Here is a 22,776-nt window from a genome sequence, read left to right on the forward strand (position 1 = left end):
TCTTCGACCACATCCTTCATTGCTTTGAGGCCGATCTTTGTGGGGACTTTACTGATAGCACATGACGATCGACGAAGGCTGTAATAATACTAACGTGACTTGCCTATATTAAAAATATTTTTTGGCCCATACAATATTCACACCAAATAGTTAGGATTATGAGTTGCCAAGTATTATGGTGAAGTGCTAAATTTTACAAAGACTCGAAAGTGATGTAAAAAGTACAGTAATTTTGCAAAGTAGTTAGTCCAGCAGTGAGCAGGTAGCATTTTAGCAAACGATTTGACCCGCTTCGAAGTGAAATCCGGCCCGTTTTTATTCTTCATAACAGCATTAAGGAAAAAACCTCCGTACCTTTCTTCTTCACAGGAGCAAAATTTCCACCAGGGTTTTGGTAAAACCCTAAACCCCCAATGGCTCGGTCAGCTAGATCCTCTACGACGCGCCTACTCTATAATCTCTGCTCCTCCACCAAAAGGACGACGCCATTGAATCCTCAACACCCACCTCAATCCCCTATCGCCGCTTTATTGGCCGGAAACTTCCAGCTCCGCCACTACGCCGCCGCCAGCACTGCCACCGCCAGAGTGAGAGACGAGAAAGATGCGGCATGGAGAGAGTCGCTTGAAAAAGTACGGAATATTGGGATTTCAGCTCATATTGACTCCGGTAAGACCACATTGACGGAGCGGGTACTGTTTTATACGGGTCGGATCCATGAGATCCATGAAGTTAGAGGTAAAGATGGAGTTGGTGCAAAGATGGATTCCATGGATTTAGAAAGAGAAAAAGGGATTACTATTCAGTCTGCTGCTACTTACTGTACTTGGAAAGACTATCAGGTATTAAAAAATACATTCTTTTTCACCTTTAGAAGTTTTTACTTATTATTTTGATTGTGTATACTTGTTTATTTTCTTGCCAGAAATTGATTAGAACAGAGAAATGTGGTTGAACAAGAAATTTTTGGAAATTTGGTAAATGGTTGGTTTATTGAAGCTGAATGGCTAAGAGTAGCTGAAAGTGCATCTTGTGATCTATGAATGACTCCAGTAATCGTATTATTTAGCATTCTCTAATTGCAAGTTTGATTCTTTGATCTTAAAATTTCTGTCTAGACCTTCTTGACTGTCGAGAAGTATTGAAAGTACACTTCTGAGGGAGGGAGGAGGGAGGAGAATTGTGAAATTTCGGAAAAAGTGATTTTTTTTTCAAGTTGAAAATGGTATTTGATAATTAGAGATATGTTTGGACATGATTACAATTTGGAGTTGTTTTTGAATTTTTATAAGTGCTTTGAAGTGAGAATTTTGAAAAACAACTTTTTGGAGTTTTTCAAATTCCGAAATTCAACTTCAAAGTGAAAAATTGAAATTTTCATGTGGCCAAACGCTCGTTCCGAAAAAAAGTGATTTTCTTTTTCGAAAAAAGGAATCTTTTTTATGGCCAAACGGATTTGGTAAAGTTATAGAGCTGATGGAGATATCTGGGCCTCGTTTTATGGATATCATTAACCCATTTCTTTTAGTCAACCCGAGATGGCCTAGAGACTCACGATTTTCCCAGTTGCTTCAGTGATCAGTTTTAACCAAAAATTTCGTTTTCTCCACAAGACAGTATTGAGCAACTTTCGATTTCCTTCTTTGGAGTACTAATTGTGGCTACTATGAGATTCATGCACTGACATAAAAACAAAATTGAAGTGGTCCATGTTACCTAAATTGCTTGGACTGAGCCCACCTTTTGTTGCCCTCATTAGAGAGGAATTTCTTAGATGTTGGACTTCAGATTATGACAATGTAATATAATCTGTGTTTTCAAATAGCTGGTCATCGGATCAATTTTTAAACTGTAGAAGAGGCATGTTGAATCCAACGTTATCAAAGGCGAAAAGCGCAAAAAAGCTCTAAGGTCCGTTGGGGCTTTAAGCGCAAAGCGCAAATAAAGCGTGGGCTTTAATGAAAAAAAAGCGCAACTGGAGAAAAAGTAAAAATATGTATATGTAGTCTAAGACTAATAATTATAAGCATGAATAACAAATATATGGACAAGAAAATTGGAAAAAATTCGGATAAAGTGAAATATCAATTGTTTAATGTTGCCTTTTTAGGATTACACTCATTGGCAAGTAAAAGTATGCCTAAGAGCCTTGATGCGATACTAAAGCGCCCACAAAACGAGGCGAAGCGCTCAACATTGTTTGAGCCTCGCTTCAGGGCTTAAGCGCGCCTATGACAACATTGGTTGAATACTCTAGAGGTGGCAAGTTATACGTTAGGGTTATTCCTACTGCAATTTAGACCAATCCCAATGGTCAATGGAACTTTCAATCTATTTGTGCTGGTTGGTGTTATCACCTGCAGATTATATGGAGGTAAATGAAGAAAATGTGAGGAAAATTGATTTCCCATCATATTTTTGTTATTGTTGTTGTAGCTGCTGGTGAATACAAAGCAATGTGAAGAATATGCTTAGAGCATTTTGTGTGGTCTGCTGGAAAATGATTTGTCATGCCTATTCCTTTCTAGTATTTCCAAGAATCAGTTCTCTGCTTTCCTTTCTCCACATTTCAGCTAAAGGGATAATCTTGCTGAAGTACATAATCAACTGAATCATAGTAGGTTTTTATTCTGACATTTGTGCTCTATATAAAGAACATAGAGCAGCCATGGAATAAATGTCGGTTATATGAAAGTTTGATTTTCCAGCCGTTAGTAATAGATCCTTTATTATTTTGGGCAGGGAAAAACAAAAAGATAGATTTTTTTTATTTTCTATTCAACTCGGATTAGAATGAGATTGTTTTATCCCTTATCAATTTTTTGATAAAGGAATAGTAAAAATATATTAGTTTTATTCTTTATTGATATCCTATTGACGAGGCAAGTCAAACAAAACGGACAAAAATGAAATTGTTAGGACTGGTCCACAAGAGATTCTTGTTGGGTGCTTAGTTTATTGAGCTAAGCTTACTGATCCAACCAGATACGTGAAACATTATTGTAGCTTCCGTTTCCTATTTCTTTTCTTGGGTTTTCTCTAGGAAAGATTAGCATAACATTGCATGCAAATGTTTTCTCTTTTCTGAGGCGAGCCTATTGTAATAATCCTCAGTTGTTTGGTTAGTAGAAAATTTTTTTGGTAGATTTGTGGATCCAGTTTATAATTTCTGCTTGTTGCAGGTGAACATAATTGACACACCAGGTCATGTTGATTTCACGATTGAGGTGGAAAGAGCCTTGCGTGTTCTTGATGGAGCCATTCTTGTCCTTTGTAGTGTTGGTGGTGTCCAAAGTCAGTCTATCACTGTAGATAGGCAAATGAGAAGATATGAAGTCCCAAGACTTGCTTTTATTAATAAACTTGATCGGATGGGGGCGGACCCATGGAAAGTTCTTAACCAGGTCAGCTATGCATCATCGAAGGCCTATTACATTTCTAAAATTTAATTCAAAGCTTATTTTCCTTTTAAATAAGTTAAATTTTGTTGCTCTTTAATTTGTTGCTTGCTGCCAGGCGACATTTCTCTTGTCATCTGGTATTTCAGAGAAATCGCAAGCAGCCTAGTTCATTGTCATCATGCGTGAAGGAACTAAACATGAATAAATATATTTGAGTGCCAAATCAGTAGACCTCTAGAAAACATTTAAGGCGGGGAAGCCAGTGTGTTCATGCAGCGTTCATGCTAAGGATCATCATCATAGTTCTTCTGTTAACTGAATTCCTTTATATCTGTCAATATAAAAAGTTGGACAGTTAGGTTGGGGTTCAGAAAGTATTGTCTTTGTTGTAAACATCTGCTACTTGATTCACTGCTACCTCTTACTTTTTTGTGTGGGTTTGCCTGATTCTTTGGCAGGGAGCACTTATTATTGTTATGGACCTCTATTAAAATGCTTTTTTCTTATATGCTGCTCGGCATCTTGTTATCATTGATATTATCTCTTACTTTGCTGCTTTCCTCTTGAACTTTGTTACTCCTATGAATTCTGAATAACAGTCTAGCACATTGAAATTTTGAAGACAATCTCTTATACTTGTTCTGTTTCCTTTTCACACAGGCAAGATCAAAACTTCGGCACCATAGCGCTGCTGTGCAAGTTCCAATTGGGTTGGAAGATGACTTCAAGGGTCTTATTGATCTTGTGCAGTCGAAAGCTTACTATTTCCATGGTTCCAGTGGGTCCGTCTCGAGCTAAAACATGTTTGGTTAGATATGATTGGTACATTGCTCTACTTGGTCATATTCATTTTTGGCTTTTGCAGTGAGAAAATTGTCACAGAAGATATTCCTGCTAATATGGAAGCAATTGCTTCTGAGAAGCGGCGAGAGCTAATTGAAGCAGTTTCTGAGGTTGATGATAAGCTTGCTGAAGCATTTCTGAATGATGAGCCTATATCATCTGCTGAGCTTGAGGTCTGTACACAATTATTCAACCTTGTTTACAAGGAAATAACTGCCTTCTTGTGGGGTGCTTTTGAGTTGTTGCTTTGAGAAGTCTACATTCTGTTTAAGACACAAGTGTTTCTTTTCAAAGTAGTAGATTTTGATAGATGTAATGGGTGGCAGGTAAATACCTAATTTCAATTGTTGAGCGAAACTTGCAAGCTTTGGTAATCATGTCGGGGATAGAATTAAAAGTGACTGTTTCCTGCCGCTTAACGTGGTCATTGTAGATCTTGGAACTATAGCAGTTGAATGCTAGGTGCGTTTTCGATTGAGCAAGCACAATGACGGAGATTTGGTGATAGTTTGAAAGGATACCTCCTTTCTTTAGCATTATGTTCTTTTCTGTACCATGTTAAATATGTGAGCATGGGACTGGAGTTGAGATGCTTTTCTGGTGGACAGGGTTATTTACCACAACTAGGTCAATTGGTTGCGAACAGATCTTTATGCGAATATATGCTAAACCTTATCTTTTAACATGGACTATATCAAAGTGTTTAACCTACATTAATGTCTATAATTAATACAACAAATATTGCAGTACTTGGTATTGGTATGATAATGTACTGCTGTCTATAATTAATACAACAAATATTGCAGTACTTGGTATTGGTATGATAATGTACTGCTGCTGGATCTTTGAGTATTGATCTTATCTAAGTAATCCTAAGCTCTTTGGGACATCTATTCTTCCCTTACCTATTCTATAATTTTCTTTGTGTTCTCCAGGCAGCCATAAGGAGAGCGACAATAGCACGGAAGTTTGTTCCTTTTTTTATGGGCAGTGCTTTCAAGAACAAGGTGCTGTTTTGTTCACTGATTAACTTAATATGGAATGGACAATTTTGATCTGAAATTGATAATGGCTATATGGCTTTTTTTTACGTGTAGAACACCTAAGTTGCATAAGTTTTACCTTAATTATTATTATTTTTTCCCACTGTAAATGCCAGGAGGTCAATGGTGTAATTTTTCCTCTAGAAATTACTGACCGCTTCCTTTTGTTTGGGTCAACCTCGTCAAATTGAAAATTAATATCAACTGAGATTCTGACTAGCTGTGACCATGTTATACTCTTTTCGAGACTGAATCCTTAATGATTACAACTGTGAGGCAAACAGTACTCTCTCCTTAATGCACTCTTGCGTTTGACTACTTGTTTTGTGGTACAAAAATTTCTCCTTGTTCATGTTTTTTTATCCTATATTGGCGTATATCTTGTTCATTCCTGCTTGCCGTTCTAAAATTCCCGGTGTTGCTTGGCTATCTTTTCTCTGCTGATGCTTGCTTTGGCACAATTTAATGCTCGATTCTGTTCTTGATTTTCAATTAACAATTTTCGAGTCCATTCAAAGACGCGTGTTGTCGTATCCTAAGGAAAGTGACCAGTTGCTGCATTTTATTGCCTTTTTTCCTCACTATTTTTACCTATCATGTACAAAAGCCCTTTTCTTCCTTAAATGTATAATTCCCTTACACTTCAGTGGTTGCAATTTTACATCTGTACTTTCTGTTATTTTGTGCTAAACAGGGAGTTCAAACACTTCTTGATGGCGTTCTCAATTATTTGCCTTGTCCAGTTGAAGTTAGCAACTATGCTCTGGATCAAACAAAGAATGAAGAGAAGGTTAGTGGATAATTCTTTTCATTGAGTTCCTACTTTTTCCTTTCCTCCATGTAGAGATGTAGAGACTAACGTCTTTTTGTGCTAATTTGTTGCTAGGTTACATTAACCGGAAGCCCCAGTGGCCCTCTGGTTGCCTTGGCATTTAAATTAGAGGAAGGGCGTTTTGGTCAATTGACCTATTTAAGGTATATAAACTTATTTCTTGTGTAACTGTTTCTCTGTATGTGCACTTGGAAAGAACACACAATTTGACATAATCTTCCATCAAAGAATCTATGAAGGTGTCATCCGGAAGGGCGACTTTATAATCAACGTGAACACCGGGAAGAGGATTAAGGTGAGCTCAATTGAACTCATCTTTCTGATATGGAATCAGTCATTTTGAGCCAAAATATCTCATGTCAGTTTAACATCTGAATGCATTGCCTTTGACCTTATGGTGATTTTAAGCCATGTCAAATCAATTTTATATACATACTCACAGTGATCTCTATAAAATTGAAGTGTATATTTGTTTTATAGTTTCACCACTTAAATTTGTTTGGTGTCTACTGGTATTGATATTTTTTTATATTGATAGCCGATCCGAACTAGTTTGGATTGAGGCTGCTTTGTTACTCTATAATTTTTTTTGGAGGTTTTCATGGTTGCCGTGTTTACCAAATTCACAGGTTTATGAGACACCCTGCTTTTTCTTGGTTTTCTGGTCAGTTCCTGTGAAGTGTACTCTTCTCTGAACATTTCCAGCCTCACTGAATTGATAATGCTTTCTTGTTATATTCTATTCAACAAATGTTATTTCTGCTTATTCGGAAAAAAAACTTGTTTCTGCTTCACTTGTTCGCGAACTCATTCCATTGGCTTTCACTGGGATGCTGGTTATTCCTTATTTGTGTCAGTCGCCCTTTATAAGAATCATCTATTAGCACAAAAAAAAGGAAAGGAGAGTTTGTCCAGGTAGCAAGCCACAGCTGGGTTGAGAATATGGCCCTCTCCAAAGGTATCAGGTTAAAGAAGATGTGGAATTGCAAAAATTTACTTGTGGGAAAAAAAAGACTTCGCTGATACGAACTTACGAATAGGTATATATAGATACTTATCAAAAGAAAATTTCGGGTATGTCGATTCACCGTATTCGTAGACCCTTATTAAAAAAGGTACATGAATACGGTGGATCGGCATACCCAATTTTTTTTTTTTTTGATAAGTATCTACATATACCGAGAATAAAAGCTCCTTTGATTTTGCGACTGGTTGATGGGAGGGAGTTCAAAAGGAAGTTAAAAGTTAAGATTTGTTGTAAGGACCTTATGCAAGGGGAAGAATATCTGAAAAAACCTGTTCTCTACTTTGTGATATAGATACCAACATAACCTATGTCTTTGTTCGAGTCATCCACTCAATCATGTATGTGTGATTTATTTACGTGGAAAATATGCTTACGATTAGAAAAATTAGTCTTATTTGTTATTCTGCTGTTCTAATCCTAGGTTCAACTGAATTTCTTTTGTAGGTTCCTCGTCTGGTCAGAATGCATTCAAATGAGATGGAGGTTTGTCAGCCACGCCTTGCACTTTTGACTTCTTGACTAAATTCATTTTATCTGACTATGTTGGACAATATATATTTTGTGTTACTCTTTAATTGAATGAACCTTGGATGAAATTTATATAGATTTTAGTAGGGGACAAAATGAATCTTTGCCTGGATTATCGGCATTTCCCAATTGGCCATCTTTCTTATCTTTGAGAAATGTATATCAACTCTAATCATAGGATATCCAAGAGGCTCATGCTGGGCAGATAGTTGCTGTGTTTGGTGTAGATTGTGCTTCAGGTAACATCTTATTCTATCCTTAGATGACTTAGTGAGAAGAAGCATATATCTTTTCTTTATGATGTATTCTGATGCTTAGTTCTGATCCATTTGCAGGGGATACTTTTACTGATGGATCAGTTAAATACACCATGACTTCTATGAATGTCCCTGAACCAGTGATGTCATTAGCTGTTTCACCGGTTTCTAAAGACTCTGGTGGTCAAGTGAGTGCTCATACTAGAACCTGTTGTTCTGTTGGATCTACAAGGTGCGCACTCTATGCCATTGTTTTTTGAGCCTATTATAATTGTTGTCTCTTTTTGGTTGGCAGTTCTCAAAAGCTTTAAATCGCTTTCAGAGGGAGGATCCTACATTCCGTGTGGGTTTAGATGCTGAGAGTGGTGAGGTATGTTTTGTTTACCCCACATGTGGGCTCCATATTTGGAATGTTATGGGAATTGTCGATCTTATGTGGTGAGTCTCTCAATGTCTCAATGGTTTTCTGAGCAGACAATCATATCTGGCATGGGGGAGCTGCATCTGGACATATATGTTGAGCGCATCCGAAGGGAATATAAGGTTCATCCTCTTTTTCACAGATAGTTATTTTTGTCGTGCATCATCATTTGTTTGATCCTTTTCTTACTTTCTCTGTGTTTGTTAAGGTTGAAGCTCAGGTTGGAAAGCCTCGTGTAAACTTCAGGGAAACCATCACCAAGAGAGCAGATTTTGATTATCTACACAAGAAGCAAAGTGGTGGGCAAGGTCAATATGGTAGAGTAATTGGGTAAGTATAGATGTCTATATCATTTTGGTTAGTCCCTTTTTTCCTATTGGGTTTATTTGCTTGTTATGTGCAACTTATAAGGGCCTATAAATAATTACCATTAATTAAAGGAAGGGCAAGTCGAATAGAGAGGACTAATGCTAGTAATGTGATTTCCAACTTTCCTATACCTTTCCAGCTAGCATCTGGAGATGAATTAGACCCAAGATTCATTTCAGTTATAATTATGGCTTCTCCTTTTCTGCTAATATCTTGACGTGAGCCAGTTGCAGCCCCTGGCAGAGTACTCTAAATCTTATAACTTAAACTAATTGGTGGCTCAATTACAGATCCCCGTGCATAGACTATTGTCTTGGGTTTGTATAATAGATAAGGTTTAACCACGTGGAGTAGTTCTACATTCCCCCTCCATTAAATCTGGCCTAAAAAAAACTTAAATCTGGCATAACCAAGAGTATGTTTGTTGAACCTGAGAGAGTTGGTTAGGGAGGGGGAGTTAGCTGATTATATTTTCGTTGTTCATTTTGTGGCATTTTTTATATTCATGTTTCCTCAATGCTTTATTTCTACAGGTATGTTGAACCTCTCGAACAAGGGTCGGGCAGTAAGTTTGAATTTGACAACATGCTTGTTGGTCAAGCTATACCATCAAACTTCGTCCCTGCAATTGAAAAGGGTTTCAGGGAGGCTGCCAATTCGTAAGTATGCTTTTCTAATTTCAACTATGACTTGCCTGGAGATTCTTGGATATGTCTGCTTCTTTTCTTCAAGTTAAGAATCTAGCCGGTACTGTATTATGTAATTGCTTTTCTTCAAGTTAAGGATCTAGGCGGTACTGTATTATGTAATTGCTTAGGAACTATCAAAGCTTAGTCAATTCAAGATTCAGTGGAGATCTTCTCATGACATGCTTGCCTAGTTCCCTTTACATGTTTTTGATCGAGTACAAATCTGGATCTTTCTGTGTTCCAGGGGTTCTCTGATTGGTCATCCAGTTGAAAATATACGTGTTGTTTTGACGGATGGTAACTCACATGCTGTTGATTCAAGTGAACTTGCGTTCAAATTAGCTTCCATTTATGCTTTTAGACAGGTAACACATTCATCCCAGCTGATCGGTAGACAATTACTCTAATGCTTACTTGTACCTCCAATTTCCTGCCCTTTCTCTCTTTTCTCAGCTTGGTCAGCCTTACCGTAGTTGTGTATGCTTGCAGTAATTTTACCGTTTCCTCATTGTGTATTGCTAATTTCATTGCAAAACAGTGTTATGCTGCAGCAAAGCCTATCATATTGGAACCTGTGATGCTGGTGGAAATTAAAGTCCCAACAGAATTTCAGGGCACTGTTACTGGGGATATAAATAAGTTAGTGAACTTCTTTCTGGGAGTATGTTATTAAGATTTGAGAAACTGATTTATGCTTTTCTAACCAAGCTCTTTATTTTTCTTGTTTTCTTAATATCACAGGAGGAAAGGTGTCATAATCGGCAATGACCAGGAAGGAGATGACTCTGTAATTACTGCCCATGTATGTTTATCTTTCTTTGCTCTTTAAGCTGTATTTCTTCAGCTGTATTTTGAATTGATTCTGCCCTCTTGCTGTCAGTATATATTGCTGCTTATAATCATGTTCTCCATCCCCTCTTTCTTTGTTCTGTTTGGATGACTTTATGTGATTGTAAAAATCCACTTCCGAACACAGGTCCAGCAATCAATCGTTCATGCCTTTTTTAGGTAAAGAAGTGGCTGAAAAATGGCCGTAATGCATATCATAGTGGCATGTGTGTGAAACTTAATCATCGTATGTTAACTTTTATTATTGGGGTTGACATCTTTCTTTTTTACCTACTGTTCAGATTTCATTCGAGCTGCTCTTTACTGTTAAATTCTCTACCTTTCTGCCAGTTTAGTGCTACTACAATTGAGAAACTTCAGTTGACCATGCCTCTTTTTTTTCTTATGCCAGTTTGCTCTTTGCTTACCTCTACAAATACTCTTGCAATTTTTGAATCTCCACAGTTGTTACAAAAAGTTTGGATATGGCAACAATTTATGGATTGTGCATGAGTTATAAGTTGCAGAACCATCATCTTGCTTATGCTTTTTATGTTTGATGGGTTTCTCCTTTCTGTAAGAAGAAATAAAAGAAATACTAAACCTCACGAAGAATTATAAACTCCCAATTCCCTGTTCATCAATGCTTTTGGAGTCTTACATAGGCGTTTGGACGTAAATAATTTATTATTTGCAATTCAATGTTTGTTTTAAAATTTTGTCCACTATTCAACTTCAACTTGAAATAGAGAATCTGGTTTGAGGAGTATTTAAAGTGAAACAATGGTTTTCACTTGTAAGATGTAAACTGTTTTCAAGTGCAATTCATGTCCAAGCACAATTTCAACTTCCAAATACCTTTTTTTCAACTTCAACTTCAAGTACTTGTTTTTTCAACTTCAACTTCAAGTCCTCGTTTTTCAACTTCAACTTCAAGTACTCGTTTTTCAACTTCAACTTCAAGTACTCGTTTTTCAACTTCAACCAAGTGTTTGTCCAAATGGGCCCACATGTTACATTGTTATGCTCAGCTTCCTTGAAAAATGTGAAATACCTTTTTATAATGATATGGTCGAGAAATCATTTAGTTTAGCTTTGGAATTCGGTGGATAATGGGCATCTCTCCAGCCTTTCCACTTGAATACCATACTTGGTGCAACAACCAGGTTTCAAACTAGTTATGTGTGTCTACGGCACATCCCGACTTGTACTATCTTTGCTGTTGAACTAAAGCCCTGGGGGTAAAAGGTTTTTAATACCTAAGGCAATATTTTTTGCTTATTGTTGTCTTTTGACCAAGGGCAAAACCAGAACAAGTTGGTGATCGGCTGAATCTCTGGCTTACCCTTGGTGAAAAAGAATACTCTGCACCGAATGATATTTATTGTAGCATTCTAGTATTTGTGTGACAAAGTTGTGTGAGAAAGATGTATCATGCTTATTTGTTAGTGTATCTATCTAATAATTAATACCTTAAGCAAACAGTGTCTAAAACAGATCAGTTTACAGGCAAGGAAGATGTGAAGTTATGAGAACTTGTTATCTTGTAGATTCATGAAACTTCAAGAGCATGTTACTTGCATATCTTTGCTGCTTTGAAACTGAGATATAATGATTGCTAATTTACATGGCTTCTAAGGGTTCTTCTCAAAATTCATTCTTTTCAGCCCTGGAACAGTATGCATTTATTCTGAAAGTATTATGACATTAGTAACTGTCTTCTGTTTGCTGAGGCAATACTATTTGTTTCTCAGGTCCCTCTCAACAACATGTTTGGGTACTCAACATCTCTACGATCAATGACACAGGTCAGTAATTTTGTTTCCATTTCCTCAACAAATACTTTTATCAAAGAAAGGGAGAGAAAGGCCAGAGGTGATTTCAAACTTTTTAGCTTTTGCATTGATCGTAGGGAGTGAAATGAAGGCAGGAGAGAGTGTTAATTTTGTTTTCATCCTAAAGTGGGTGAAAACCTTAAAATAAGTAAACACGTTCTGATGAAACTCCTCTCCTCTAACTTTGTTTTCTTCTTTTCTTTTTTGCCTAGTCTCATTTTTTTTCCTTTTCCTTTCAATCCAAAATATCCGTACAATGCATAATGTGGAAATTTGTGGTACCAATCCATGCTCTCTTTGCTTAGTGAAAGCCATTGATATATCGATCATTTTTTGTTTCATGCAGGGAAAAGGTGAATTTACAATGGAATACAAAGAGCATGCACCTGTTTCAAGTGATGTGCAAACACAACTGGTTAACACATACAAGGCCAGCAAAGAAAGTTGATCATATGGTTTGCCTTTGAAGAAGCTCCTACACTTACATCGTGTCTAATAATTTTTATAAATTTTTGTCTCCTTGGGTGGGCATGTTGTGAAATCATTTGGACCAGAACTGGTCTATCAATTTTGATAAGCTGAATAAGACATCAACATTCCATTATGTATACAAATAATTATTTTACTTATATACGTATAAGTTGTGTATCCCCCTTGAAAAGAATTACAGTGCATTGATTTTACTGCGCGCACACACTCAAGCTCTCCAATTTTAGTAGTTCCATTGGTGAAGCAGATATTGAAGCCTCGAAGGAAAATGATTTTGCATATGTCGAACACTGATCAAAGGCAAACTAAATTGTAAGGTTAGGTTTCCCAACTATGGGTCTTTCAATTGAACTCTATTACGCTCAGAGTGCGTCTGTGGCTGTATCAATTCAGAGTTTGATTTCAGCGCCACCCGTATCTTAATAGAAGTTGCTACTGAAGTTTTGCATTGATGTAGGTTAAGAAAGTAGGCATAATTTCCAGTTTTGCTTCTTTTTCTTGGTGCGTTATAAACATCAAGAAGGTTATTCTAGTGCTACGGAACTTTACATGTGTTTTCATGTATGTTTTTATGTAATACCACTAGGTTAAATGACCTTAGTAAAAAGTAATGCAACTTTTTAGAACAAACCTAATTTGGTAATATCGTAAATATGTTAAAGTGCTGTGATAGTGTAAAAATCAATTGTATAGTATATATAAGTTAAATTCTTGAAGAATATTTTAAGAAAGAAAAAGGAGTAAAAAGCGAGACAAAAATAAGCAATCATTCCTCTACTAAGAGGGTGTTTGGCTAAGCTTATAAGCTTGTCAAACTAGCTTATAAGCACTTTTCGGTTTATCTACGCGTTTGGTAAAGTTAAAAGTGCTTATAAGTCAAAAATAAGTCAAAAACCATAAGCTGGTCACCCTCAGGCTCAGCTTATGAATTTTTAGCTTATAAGCACTTTAAGTTTGACTAAGAGTTTTACTATTTTATTCTTAAAATATTCTTTTTTAGAACAAACCTCCTACATCGATACTCAATGCCTCGAGTATTCAACCTAAACCCCCCTCCCTNNCCCCCCCACCCTCTTCAAGTCTGCAATTCTCATTGGCTATTTAAGATAAGCAAATTCTCTGTTCTTTTGCATACTTATATGGGAAATTACCAGCTATGTCCATTTATAAGTTGCTCATTACAAAAATTGGCCAATTGATAAAATATTACTAATATTAGCCAAATTAGCCAATTAGCTATTTGTAGCAAAAAAATATCAAATTTTTGCTTTGTTTTGAGTGGGTGTTATTAGAATAGATTGGGCACAACTTAAGGAGCTTGAATCTCAGTTTTGGGATGATTTGGTGAAGTTTTGAGGTGGTTTGAACTGAAAATCCGAAGTAAAAGCTGAACATGAATAAAAATGATATGTATATCACATTGTGTATCATTTGTGTATCACATATGTATCATATTTGTATCAATTGTGTATCACATGTATATCCATGTATACCTGTGTGTGTGATACATGCGTGATACATGCTTGATACATGTGTCGTAGAAGACTTTATTGAACTCGATTTAATTACGAATTTTGATACAAAACCAGTCCAAATCACCTCCAATCTTCCTCAAATTTTGTATATTGACTTATCTATATATTTTCAATGAATTTCAACTATACCCATTGAAAAAGTTCCTTTTTTGTTTAGATTTTTGGAATATTGTATAGATTTTTGTATTTCATCACCTTATTTGCTACCCCGTCCATGAAATTTCCTTTCCGTCTTGTATCTAATGTTGCTAATCACGTTTAAAAATATGGAAGATGATTTTTGCATGTGATTCTTTGAGAGAAAGAACCCTATTATTTGGTTTTTCAATTTTTGTTGGCTAGTTTTGGTAAGTCTATGACTAATGGCTAGAGGTTGGTAAGTTGAGATTTATTAGGGACATTTGTGTAAGTTTCTCTACTTATATCTATGTGATTGTGTATTAATCTTTGAACTGTATGTAACAAATGAGGACATATCAAATTTTTGATGTATTGCTTTCTAAGTGTTGTGGTGATGAAGACAATGTTTGTTTCTCTTTAAATAATTTGTCCTATTTAGGTTTGTTTTTTACTGAGAAACTTTTGTCAATTTATTAATTATTATAACTTATGATTATATGCTTATCATAAAATAAATTATATTTATCATAAAAATTATCTTATTTAAGCACAATTGTATTTAAAATAGAATGACAAATAGAATATTTTGCATTTGAATCGTCTGGAATCTAAAATTTTGAAGAAATTACGCCCTTATAAGTGTAAACAGTTCTAAGGTTATTTAAGTCATTTTAGCAGAAAAAGAACTTAACAACACTTTTTTAACAAATACTACAACAACTTATTATCAATTTCAGCACTTGTACCCAAACACGTAACTGCTTATTTATTAAATCAGTTTCAGCACTTAAAAGTGCTTTTCAGCACCTAATGCTTATCAGCTACTTCAAATCAGCTAATCCAAACGGGCTCTAAGTTGGAATAGGGAGGACTTATACCCACGGCATACCAGCTAAAAGTTCTGTTTTTTTGTTACTAAAAAGATATGTTTGTCATCAATTTGACTTTCCAAAGTGTCATTCTTGTGCACCATATTACTCTTTCTTGCTTTAGCAGATATGTATGGAAAAGAGATTTGCAAATGCGACAATATCAAGACTTAACTGCTCAATGTTTCTTCTGTAAAGAAAAATAAATGATATTCACAGATTTTCTTTCCCCTTTTCCTATGTAGCTTCAAAGTTGAGAAGTTGCCCTACCCAAAAATTATGTAAATGCTTCACGTTGCTGTGTAGGTAGCTCCAGTTCAGGCTCAAATGCTGTTAGCCGAGAAAAATACTGATCTACCATGTCATCTGTTACTTTATCCAAGCTTGGAGGATCCCACTGCACGTTTTAACATAAATCAAGAAACGCTCTCTAAGGTTAAAGTTGACTGTTAGGAGAGTTATCATAATCCATAAAAATAGCATATTGGTTCACAATAATATTGATTTACCTTAGGTGCAAAATCTCTATCCACAAGCCGTGCACGAACACCCTGATAGGAAGATATTAATACACAGTGATGATCGTCTACGGAATTTAGCACTGAGACCTTTTTTGAGCAGCATATATTACCTCACAGAAGTCATTAGTTATTTGTCCAGAGAAAGCTTGTACTGTCATTCGATACTCACGAATTAGACACTGGTCCAAAGTCTGATGTCTACCTTCGCGTATCTGATCGCAAGCATTATTGGAAGGTCATCTCACAATGCCATGGTGGCATAGGGGAAAAGTAAAATATTCTATCTAAAAGAACTTACAGATCTCAGTGAAACCTTCAAGCTCAGTGGGGCTGTTTCTTGTAGTTTTCTCAATGTTGAAACACACCATGCATCTTGCTTCTTGGCTGCCTCACTTTCCTGGCAAAATTTAAATTTCTTTTTAAAAATGTAATCACACGTCCTTAAAAACTTCCACACATGTAGCAGACTTTTATATGTTTACTTAAATACTTTACTGTCAGTATTTTAAAAACAAGAGAAAATCCATCTCGCTCGAAGAGCACCCAGAGGTTGTAGATGCAAACGCAATGACTCAGCTTGTACTATGGTGCAAAAAAGTGCAGCATTTAAATGCTTCTCTATGCAATTTATACGGAATGTTAGAATCTCCACAATATGCTTTGCCGAAAGAATGATAGATATCAGTTAGTGTGAGAACAGCACCAGGACCTATAGGTACTATTTGAACCCCAGGGAGCAAACAAAGAGTATGCTGAGCAATGATCATTGCATTGTTTCAGATTTTTCAAATAGTGGTAACTTGTGATGGCCAAGGTATTAAAAGCAAAGCAATCCGATGCTGAACACTATTGCATTGATCAACTAAAATATGTTTTCACTGGCACCTAAGAGGGTAGACTGTAGCCAAATAGTCAATGAAGTCGGTGAAAAACATGGGAGACTAGGTTTGAAATCTAGCAGAGTCGGAGACAGAAAGGCTGGGTAATTTCTTCCTCTCTGCCTAAAATTTGGTAAATAGCAAGTACCTGCTGGAATAGTCGAGGTGCGAGCAAATTGGCCCAAACACTACCGTTATAGAAAAGAATAATGTTTCTACTGGCCACATTTGCCCATCCGATCGAGTTTCTTACCCGGTAATAGCCTTCACACCCCAGGCTAGTGGAATTAAGATGTGCTATCCTATATAGGCTTACTTCGTCCTCCACTAATATGATCTTATCCTGTTACTGGAGTCGAAGATGGTATGTTGGCGAGAAGATGGTATGTTGGCGAGTCTTCCACCTTCTGAATACCACATTTTTAATCCCTGTTCTTTCTTTTCTCACTAGAGATATGAAGCAAATTAAAATCAATTAACATCAGAATTTCGTATCTTTCAGAGACCTTTTCAGTATCTTTGGGAAACAGGTTACACAGTCAGAGGAACTACATGCTCACCAAAGCATCAATAATTTCTTCGACCGTGTCATGGCTGAAACATTTATTGAGAGTTTCAATCCTAAAGAAAGAGAAAAGATGGATTAGATTAAGCTATCAAATACAGATTGATCTGCAAGCAAGATCACACAAACTTGATAAGAATTTATTTTTATAAAAACAAAAGGTTAAAGAACAAGATTAAATAAAGATCCATGCGAAACTATGACAAATGTTATCATGAACCACAAAGTTTTAAGAATGTAGTGTGAAGTTTCAGAGAGCTGAAATTTGTTCCACTAGTTGATGTATTTTATATCACTCAAGGAAAAGTTGGTGCCATGACCAGTTTCTCGGATGAAAAAAACAATTTTGCCACTTACAAATCTAAGTGAAGCTAAATATGAAGAGCTAATTGCAGGATTTTGTGTTTACTAAATCAAACAATTTACCAGAAATTACCAATTTGATTCCTCGAAGAAGAAAGTAAGAGATTGATTTGCAATTCTTTCTTTTTGAGTAGTATGATAAAAGTTATGAAATGAGGGCAAGTGTCTCATCCAATTAAACCTATAACTTGCTTTCCAAAAGCAGGTAAGATACTGAAGCAAGGCTGCAGCGTGTCCATTTATGATTTCAATTAGCCAAGGGATTCTTTCTATGTTATATAAGAAGGGTGAAGGGGATTTCCCGAAGATGTAGGTAGGGTATCCGCTGACTGATGCGGTATATATGCTTGGTTAACAACTAGAAAAGGTGTTTCAAATCCAAAAGCAGCCCATAACACAAAATGGTAATTTGTATCAGTCCACCCCCTTTCAAACTGTAGCAGGAACTAACATAATTATGGACATTCCATTTTACATGTTTACCAAGGATGGCAGGTACCTGTGAAGTACACTTGTTGGATCTGGATGGACAATCTCTCCACAATTTTCAAGAGATCTTTCAATCACTGAGGGATCATCAGTCATCAATTTACCAAGTTGTTCCTCAATTAAGGGAATCTTCTGAGAGGAGTGGAGAAGGCAGAGAAGAAGTTTTCAGAGCAATAGTCAAATAGACTAAGTAGGCTATTGGTATCTAGGTGCAAAACAAATTAAGCACAGGTAGTAGACTTACTGCACTGTGTAAGTAGTGAGTAGCAAGCCCACAGGATATCATTTCTGCTCCATTGATCTTGTCTCCAGTTAGGGCCAGGTACTCTCCTGCAAATTGAAAACATTTAAATAGCTTTCTTCCATGCTGATTTTTTCTTTCATTTAGGCAGTAGCAAATGTCCAAACAGATGAGAGACAGAGAGAGGCAGCATACTAAAAACATATTCCACTTGAACCACAAACTAGTATAGCATAAGATAGATAGGGCTTACATGAGCTGACATGCGTGCATTAGGTTGCTTAACATTGTATTTGCCATAGAATATGAAGTCATCAAAGAGTCAACCATGTAAGTGCGGTGCTACATGATCTAGCGTGAGTTATCAGTTTTCTACAAATAAAAGGCTTGTAATCCACTAATTTTAGTCCGCCACCATTTAAAGCTGAATATTAAATAGACAGAACCACATATTAACATCACCGTATTAAATCTTTAATAATTAAAAAACTATGGCAGTCCAGACAAATTCTGAACAGAGGTAGGATTCAAAGTTATATTCTCCAAAATACATGAAACAGGAGGAACACAAGCTCACTTCCCAATGAGACAAAAAAATAAGATGAAGTAAAAAGAACATCACGTTAGTGCATATATTTTGATAACAAGCATATAATAAGGGAAACGTCCAGATATAACATGCTTACTTTTTTCCCATAGAAGAGGAGATTGGGGAAGGGGGGGGGGGGGATCAGATAAGTAGTTTCCAATTAGATAAAGATAATTCATCACCAAAGACGATCAGCTACAACATGATAGAAGTTACTGATGAATCCAAACCACAGCACGAGATCAGCAAAAGATTTACCTAAATAACCAGGGAGGTGTGAAAGGTAAAATGACGCCCCAGCATCAGGATGGTAACCAATCAATGTTTCTGGTGTGGCAAAAACCTACATGATACAAGACCCAATACCCTTATAAGAACTGTGAAAAATTGCTAACAGCACTTGAAACACCTAAACTATCACCTCGCGCACTGGCCAAATTTGATAGACCTCTTTGACTATTAAGTTCGATAAAATTTTATTTTCCTGAACATTCCTTTAGTTCTTGAGAAATTTAAAATCAGGTTGTAGCATTTCAATAAGACCAAGATATCTTAATGTTTTCCGCACTTTAAACGCTAAGCCTGCGGTTACAAGTCATATATAACGGAAATAAACAAGCTTCATCACGCAAAGTCAAAAGAATTAATAATAAACAATTGAAATTATTATTTAATTTTATGGTATAAAGAAATTTCATCAATAGAGCATTCAATTTAAGAAGATTAAAAGATGAATTTTATCAAATTAACTCGGTACGAACGCATAAATAGATAATAACAAGGAAAAGCAAGAGAAGGCGCAGAGGAAAAATTAGCTGAATAAGCTTGTACCACTAGGATTTGAACTTCTCCCTGAAGAGAACTAATTCAGATTTAAAGAACAGAAAGCTCATGATATGTGAGTCACTAAGCTTTAAATAAGAATGAGCACAAATGGAACTTCACATCACTTAGCGATGTAGTATAGCAGTTCTTGAACTAGGAGAATTTATTCTGAACCAACAAATGAAAAGCTTAAACAAATAAAACATGAGTAATCTTTTCCATACAGTTTTCTCAGTTGCAACACGGAAAGTTCCAGGAATTGAGATGCCAGCCCCACCACCCATGGTAATTCCATTCAAAAGTGCAACCTGCATATGGCATCGGAGGATTAATATCTTGGAAACTGCATCCAGGGACCAGCTAATGTAAACAAAAGTATGACAAGTACTGAATATGCAATGACTGAATTCCTTTAATCAGAAAGTGCGAAAAGGCTCTATTCGATAAAAAGATACAAAGAGATAAGGATGATAACTACTGATAAATGCACACCGGGTTTCTGAACTAAAAAAAGACATATATTATGATTAATAAAAGAATAAAAAGACCATTACGGTTGCACCTTGTCAAAGCAGAAAATGATCATATGATTTTAACAAAATAAACAACTTCCAAAATTGAGGAGATATAGTTTCATGGGCAAAAAGGAACAGATAAAGTAAGGTCTAAACAGGTAACCACTTTGTTGAGCATCAACAACAGCTTATCCCAAACCTCTCATTTCAGAAGTCAAAGAACACAGCAGCAAGAGAACTAGGGATGAACTAAGAAAATGGAGTTGAATATCTATGAATAATTAGATCAAATTTGCATTTGTCCTAAGAAAGTTTTTTAAACTTATGAATCATAATGCGACTGATTATATTTTTCTCATAGTTATGAAGATTGTACAGCAGCCAGCATGATAAAGTAATGTTGCTACCATTTCAAGTTTGTAAATAAGATCCAATCAAACTTTGGCAAGACACATCTAACCTCTCTGAATACCTTTTTAATTCAGAAAGAAGTGATTGGTGTAATTAACTGTCGAGATGCTGTCTTTGCAGCAGCTTAGTCACAGTAAGATGAGAGAGAATCCAATTAACAGAACCAAGCAATCTTCTAATAAATCCAGATATTTCTTTTGATAAAGATAAATCCAGATATTTCTATAAGAGTATTTTTGAAACTGCCAGCATAAAGTACACAGGTGTTAAAATTTCAATAAGCATTGGCGAATATAGGATGAGAATGTTGATTCACCATCTAATAGAACTTACATATATTTTTTAGAAATTCTTAGGTTCCAACTACAGAAGCATATTTTAGTATGCGGAAGTCTAGACGCACAATTAGATCACAACATAAAAGACATGTAACTGCAAAATTTATAAGACACTGGCCTCTATCAAGGTTTAGTAAATAGAACAAAAGTTCCTGATACATATATAAGAGGCAGAAAACAGAAGAAAATTCAAGTCAACAGCTTCTTTTAGCATCTGATGTTTGAACAATAATGATACTTACATGTGGCTTCAAGAGTGTGCCAACAAGGTATACTAAGTTATTTATTGTCCAACAAAAATCTTTACAATCTTGAAGATTCCCTGCATCATCCAATACAAAATAATATTACACAAAGAATGGAGAAGATCAAATTAAAATTGAGGTAATAGAAAATTGGCAGCATGAAGATGCCTGCTGCAGTTTTTAAAACGATGCAGAAACGTTTTAATTGTTCCCTAATATAAATAGATATCAATACCCTACTCACTAAAAACAACAGAACATCCAACTATCGGCACAAATAGCTTATTAAGATAATTCACAACTAAACAACTTCTTCACAACCCAATTATACAATTATCGACAGTTTTTAAATATCTAAAATTCCTTTAACCATGTATCACTTGCAACATAGCAGAATATGAACAAGTTCGCCGTGAAGTACAACAGTCAAAATGACACAACATACCTTGTTTTAACAAATTATAAATAGTGACAATGTCACCCCCAGCAGAAAATGCCTTGCCACTTCCCTTCAGTGTTAAAGATTAACTCAGTTACTACTCAGTAGATTAACAGATGTAACTTCACCTTAAAATAATCCAAAAGAACAACAACAGGAAAATCCATAAAAAATTCAAACAATAATTTACTTAACAAATTACCTTCAATACCAAGAATCCAATATCAGGATCATCTTCCCAATTTTTGTACAGCTTCAGCAACCTATCCACCTAAACACAACAGTATCATGCAGAGTTTTTATTTATTATACAAGGTGGAAATTCAGATTGCAAACCAACTGGAATATCAAGATTCCCCAGTGTCATGTAGGGTTCATTCCCAAAGCCAAAACAAAATCAATTCAGCATAAAAACACGATTTTACTTAGTGGGTATCAAAAAAAAGAAAATCCAAAACAATAGATTTCGAAAATGGCAAAAACAGAAGCAAAAAGTAAAGGTGTTTAAAAGGCAGGAAACTAACAACTGAAAAATTGAGAGCATTTAACGCATGGGGTCTGTTAAGGATTGCTGTTCTCGAAGAAGCTTTTCCCTCCACTAACACCTGAAAATTGCAAACTCACATTTTATAAACAAAATGGAATTTTAGATAAAGAATCATAAATTAGATTGACAAAAAATAAAAAAAAAATCAGAAGAACTCACAGTGGTTTCGCGTTCATCAACAAGGGCATTGGTAGAGACATTGCAAAAGCTTCTGGAGTGAGAAACCAAGCGCGAATTCTGCAGTAAACGACTCAAAATACTTGCTGATTTGAAGCTCTGCATATTTCTGTTTGGATTTCTATTGGTAAAAGTTGTAAATAAGTACTAGTATTTATCTTTTATTCGATACAGCGGAATAATAAGAGATAGAATCACAGGTTGCTTGTCAAAAACGGCTATTGGCCCATTTATAGAAAGCTCGCTTTTGTAGTTAAATTGAACTTTCTCGTTATTCTCGTGATGAGCAAATATTTTAAAGCCAATAAATACTCTTCCAGCAGAAAAAGAACGGTCTCTACCTCAAAATGAAATTCAACATATTTCATTTATTTAGACCAATATGTAAATTTTGTTTTCATCTTAATACTATAAAAACATCATGTGAGACTTATAATTTGGGATATCAACTTATGGCTCGTGGCTGATAAGTAATTCACTTATAGGTATTTTAATATTTAGTAAACGCTTAGATAGATTAAAAAATAGTAATTATAAGCTAGTTTAA

At 35.7% G+C, this 22,776-nt stretch overlaps 2 protein-coding genes across 2 annotated transcripts; one reads left to right on the plus strand and one right to left on the minus strand.

Annotated features, from left to right (window-relative positions):
• Positions 1-278: 278 nt before the first annotated feature.
• Positions 279-12,737, plus strand: LOC109237244 (elongation factor G-2, mitochondrial-like). Its single transcript, XM_019403523.1, has 20 exons — positions 279-842; positions 3,183-3,404; positions 4,062-4,183; positions 4,267-4,417; positions 5,180-5,251; positions 5,982-6,077; positions 6,174-6,262; positions 6,348-6,414; positions 7,591-7,629; positions 7,853-7,913; positions 8,010-8,119; positions 8,227-8,301; positions 8,406-8,474; positions 8,561-8,682; positions 9,255-9,380; positions 9,655-9,775; positions 9,949-10,049; positions 10,152-10,212; positions 11,993-12,046; positions 12,420-12,737. Exons 1-20 carry the CDS (start codon positions 414-416, stop codon positions 12,519-12,521), a joined length of 2,289 nt encoding a protein of 762 aa, XP_019259068.1. The 5' UTR covers positions 279-413; the 3' UTR covers positions 12,522-12,737.
• A 2,366-nt stretch (positions 12,738-15,103) lies between these two features.
• Positions 15,104-22,500, minus strand: LOC109237245 (3-hydroxyisobutyryl-CoA hydrolase-like protein 1, mitochondrial). The gene is made up of 14 exons (XM_019403524.1): positions 22,212-22,500; positions 22,030-22,110; positions 21,708-21,776; positions 21,512-21,575; positions 21,064-21,143; positions 19,782-19,865; positions 18,991-19,075; positions 18,147-18,232; positions 17,913-18,034; positions 17,046-17,106; positions 15,906-16,004; positions 15,718-15,819; positions 15,596-15,637; positions 15,104-15,483 (listed from the first exon to the last, which is right to left on the minus strand). The coding sequence occupies exons 1-14, from the start codon at positions 22,332-22,334 to the stop codon at positions 15,364-15,366; spliced, it is 1,218 nt and encodes a 405-aa protein (XP_019259069.1). The 5' UTR covers positions 22,335-22,500; the 3' UTR covers positions 15,104-15,363.
• Between the last annotated feature and the right edge of the window lie 276 nt (positions 22,501-22,776).

The sequence above is a fragment of the Nicotiana attenuata genome, unplaced genomic scaffold (assembly GCF_001879085.1).
Source record: "Nicotiana attenuata strain UT unplaced genomic scaffold, NIATTr2, whole genome shotgun sequence".
Taxonomy (NCBI): Eukaryota; Viridiplantae; Streptophyta; class Magnoliopsida; order Solanales; family Solanaceae; genus Nicotiana; species Nicotiana attenuata.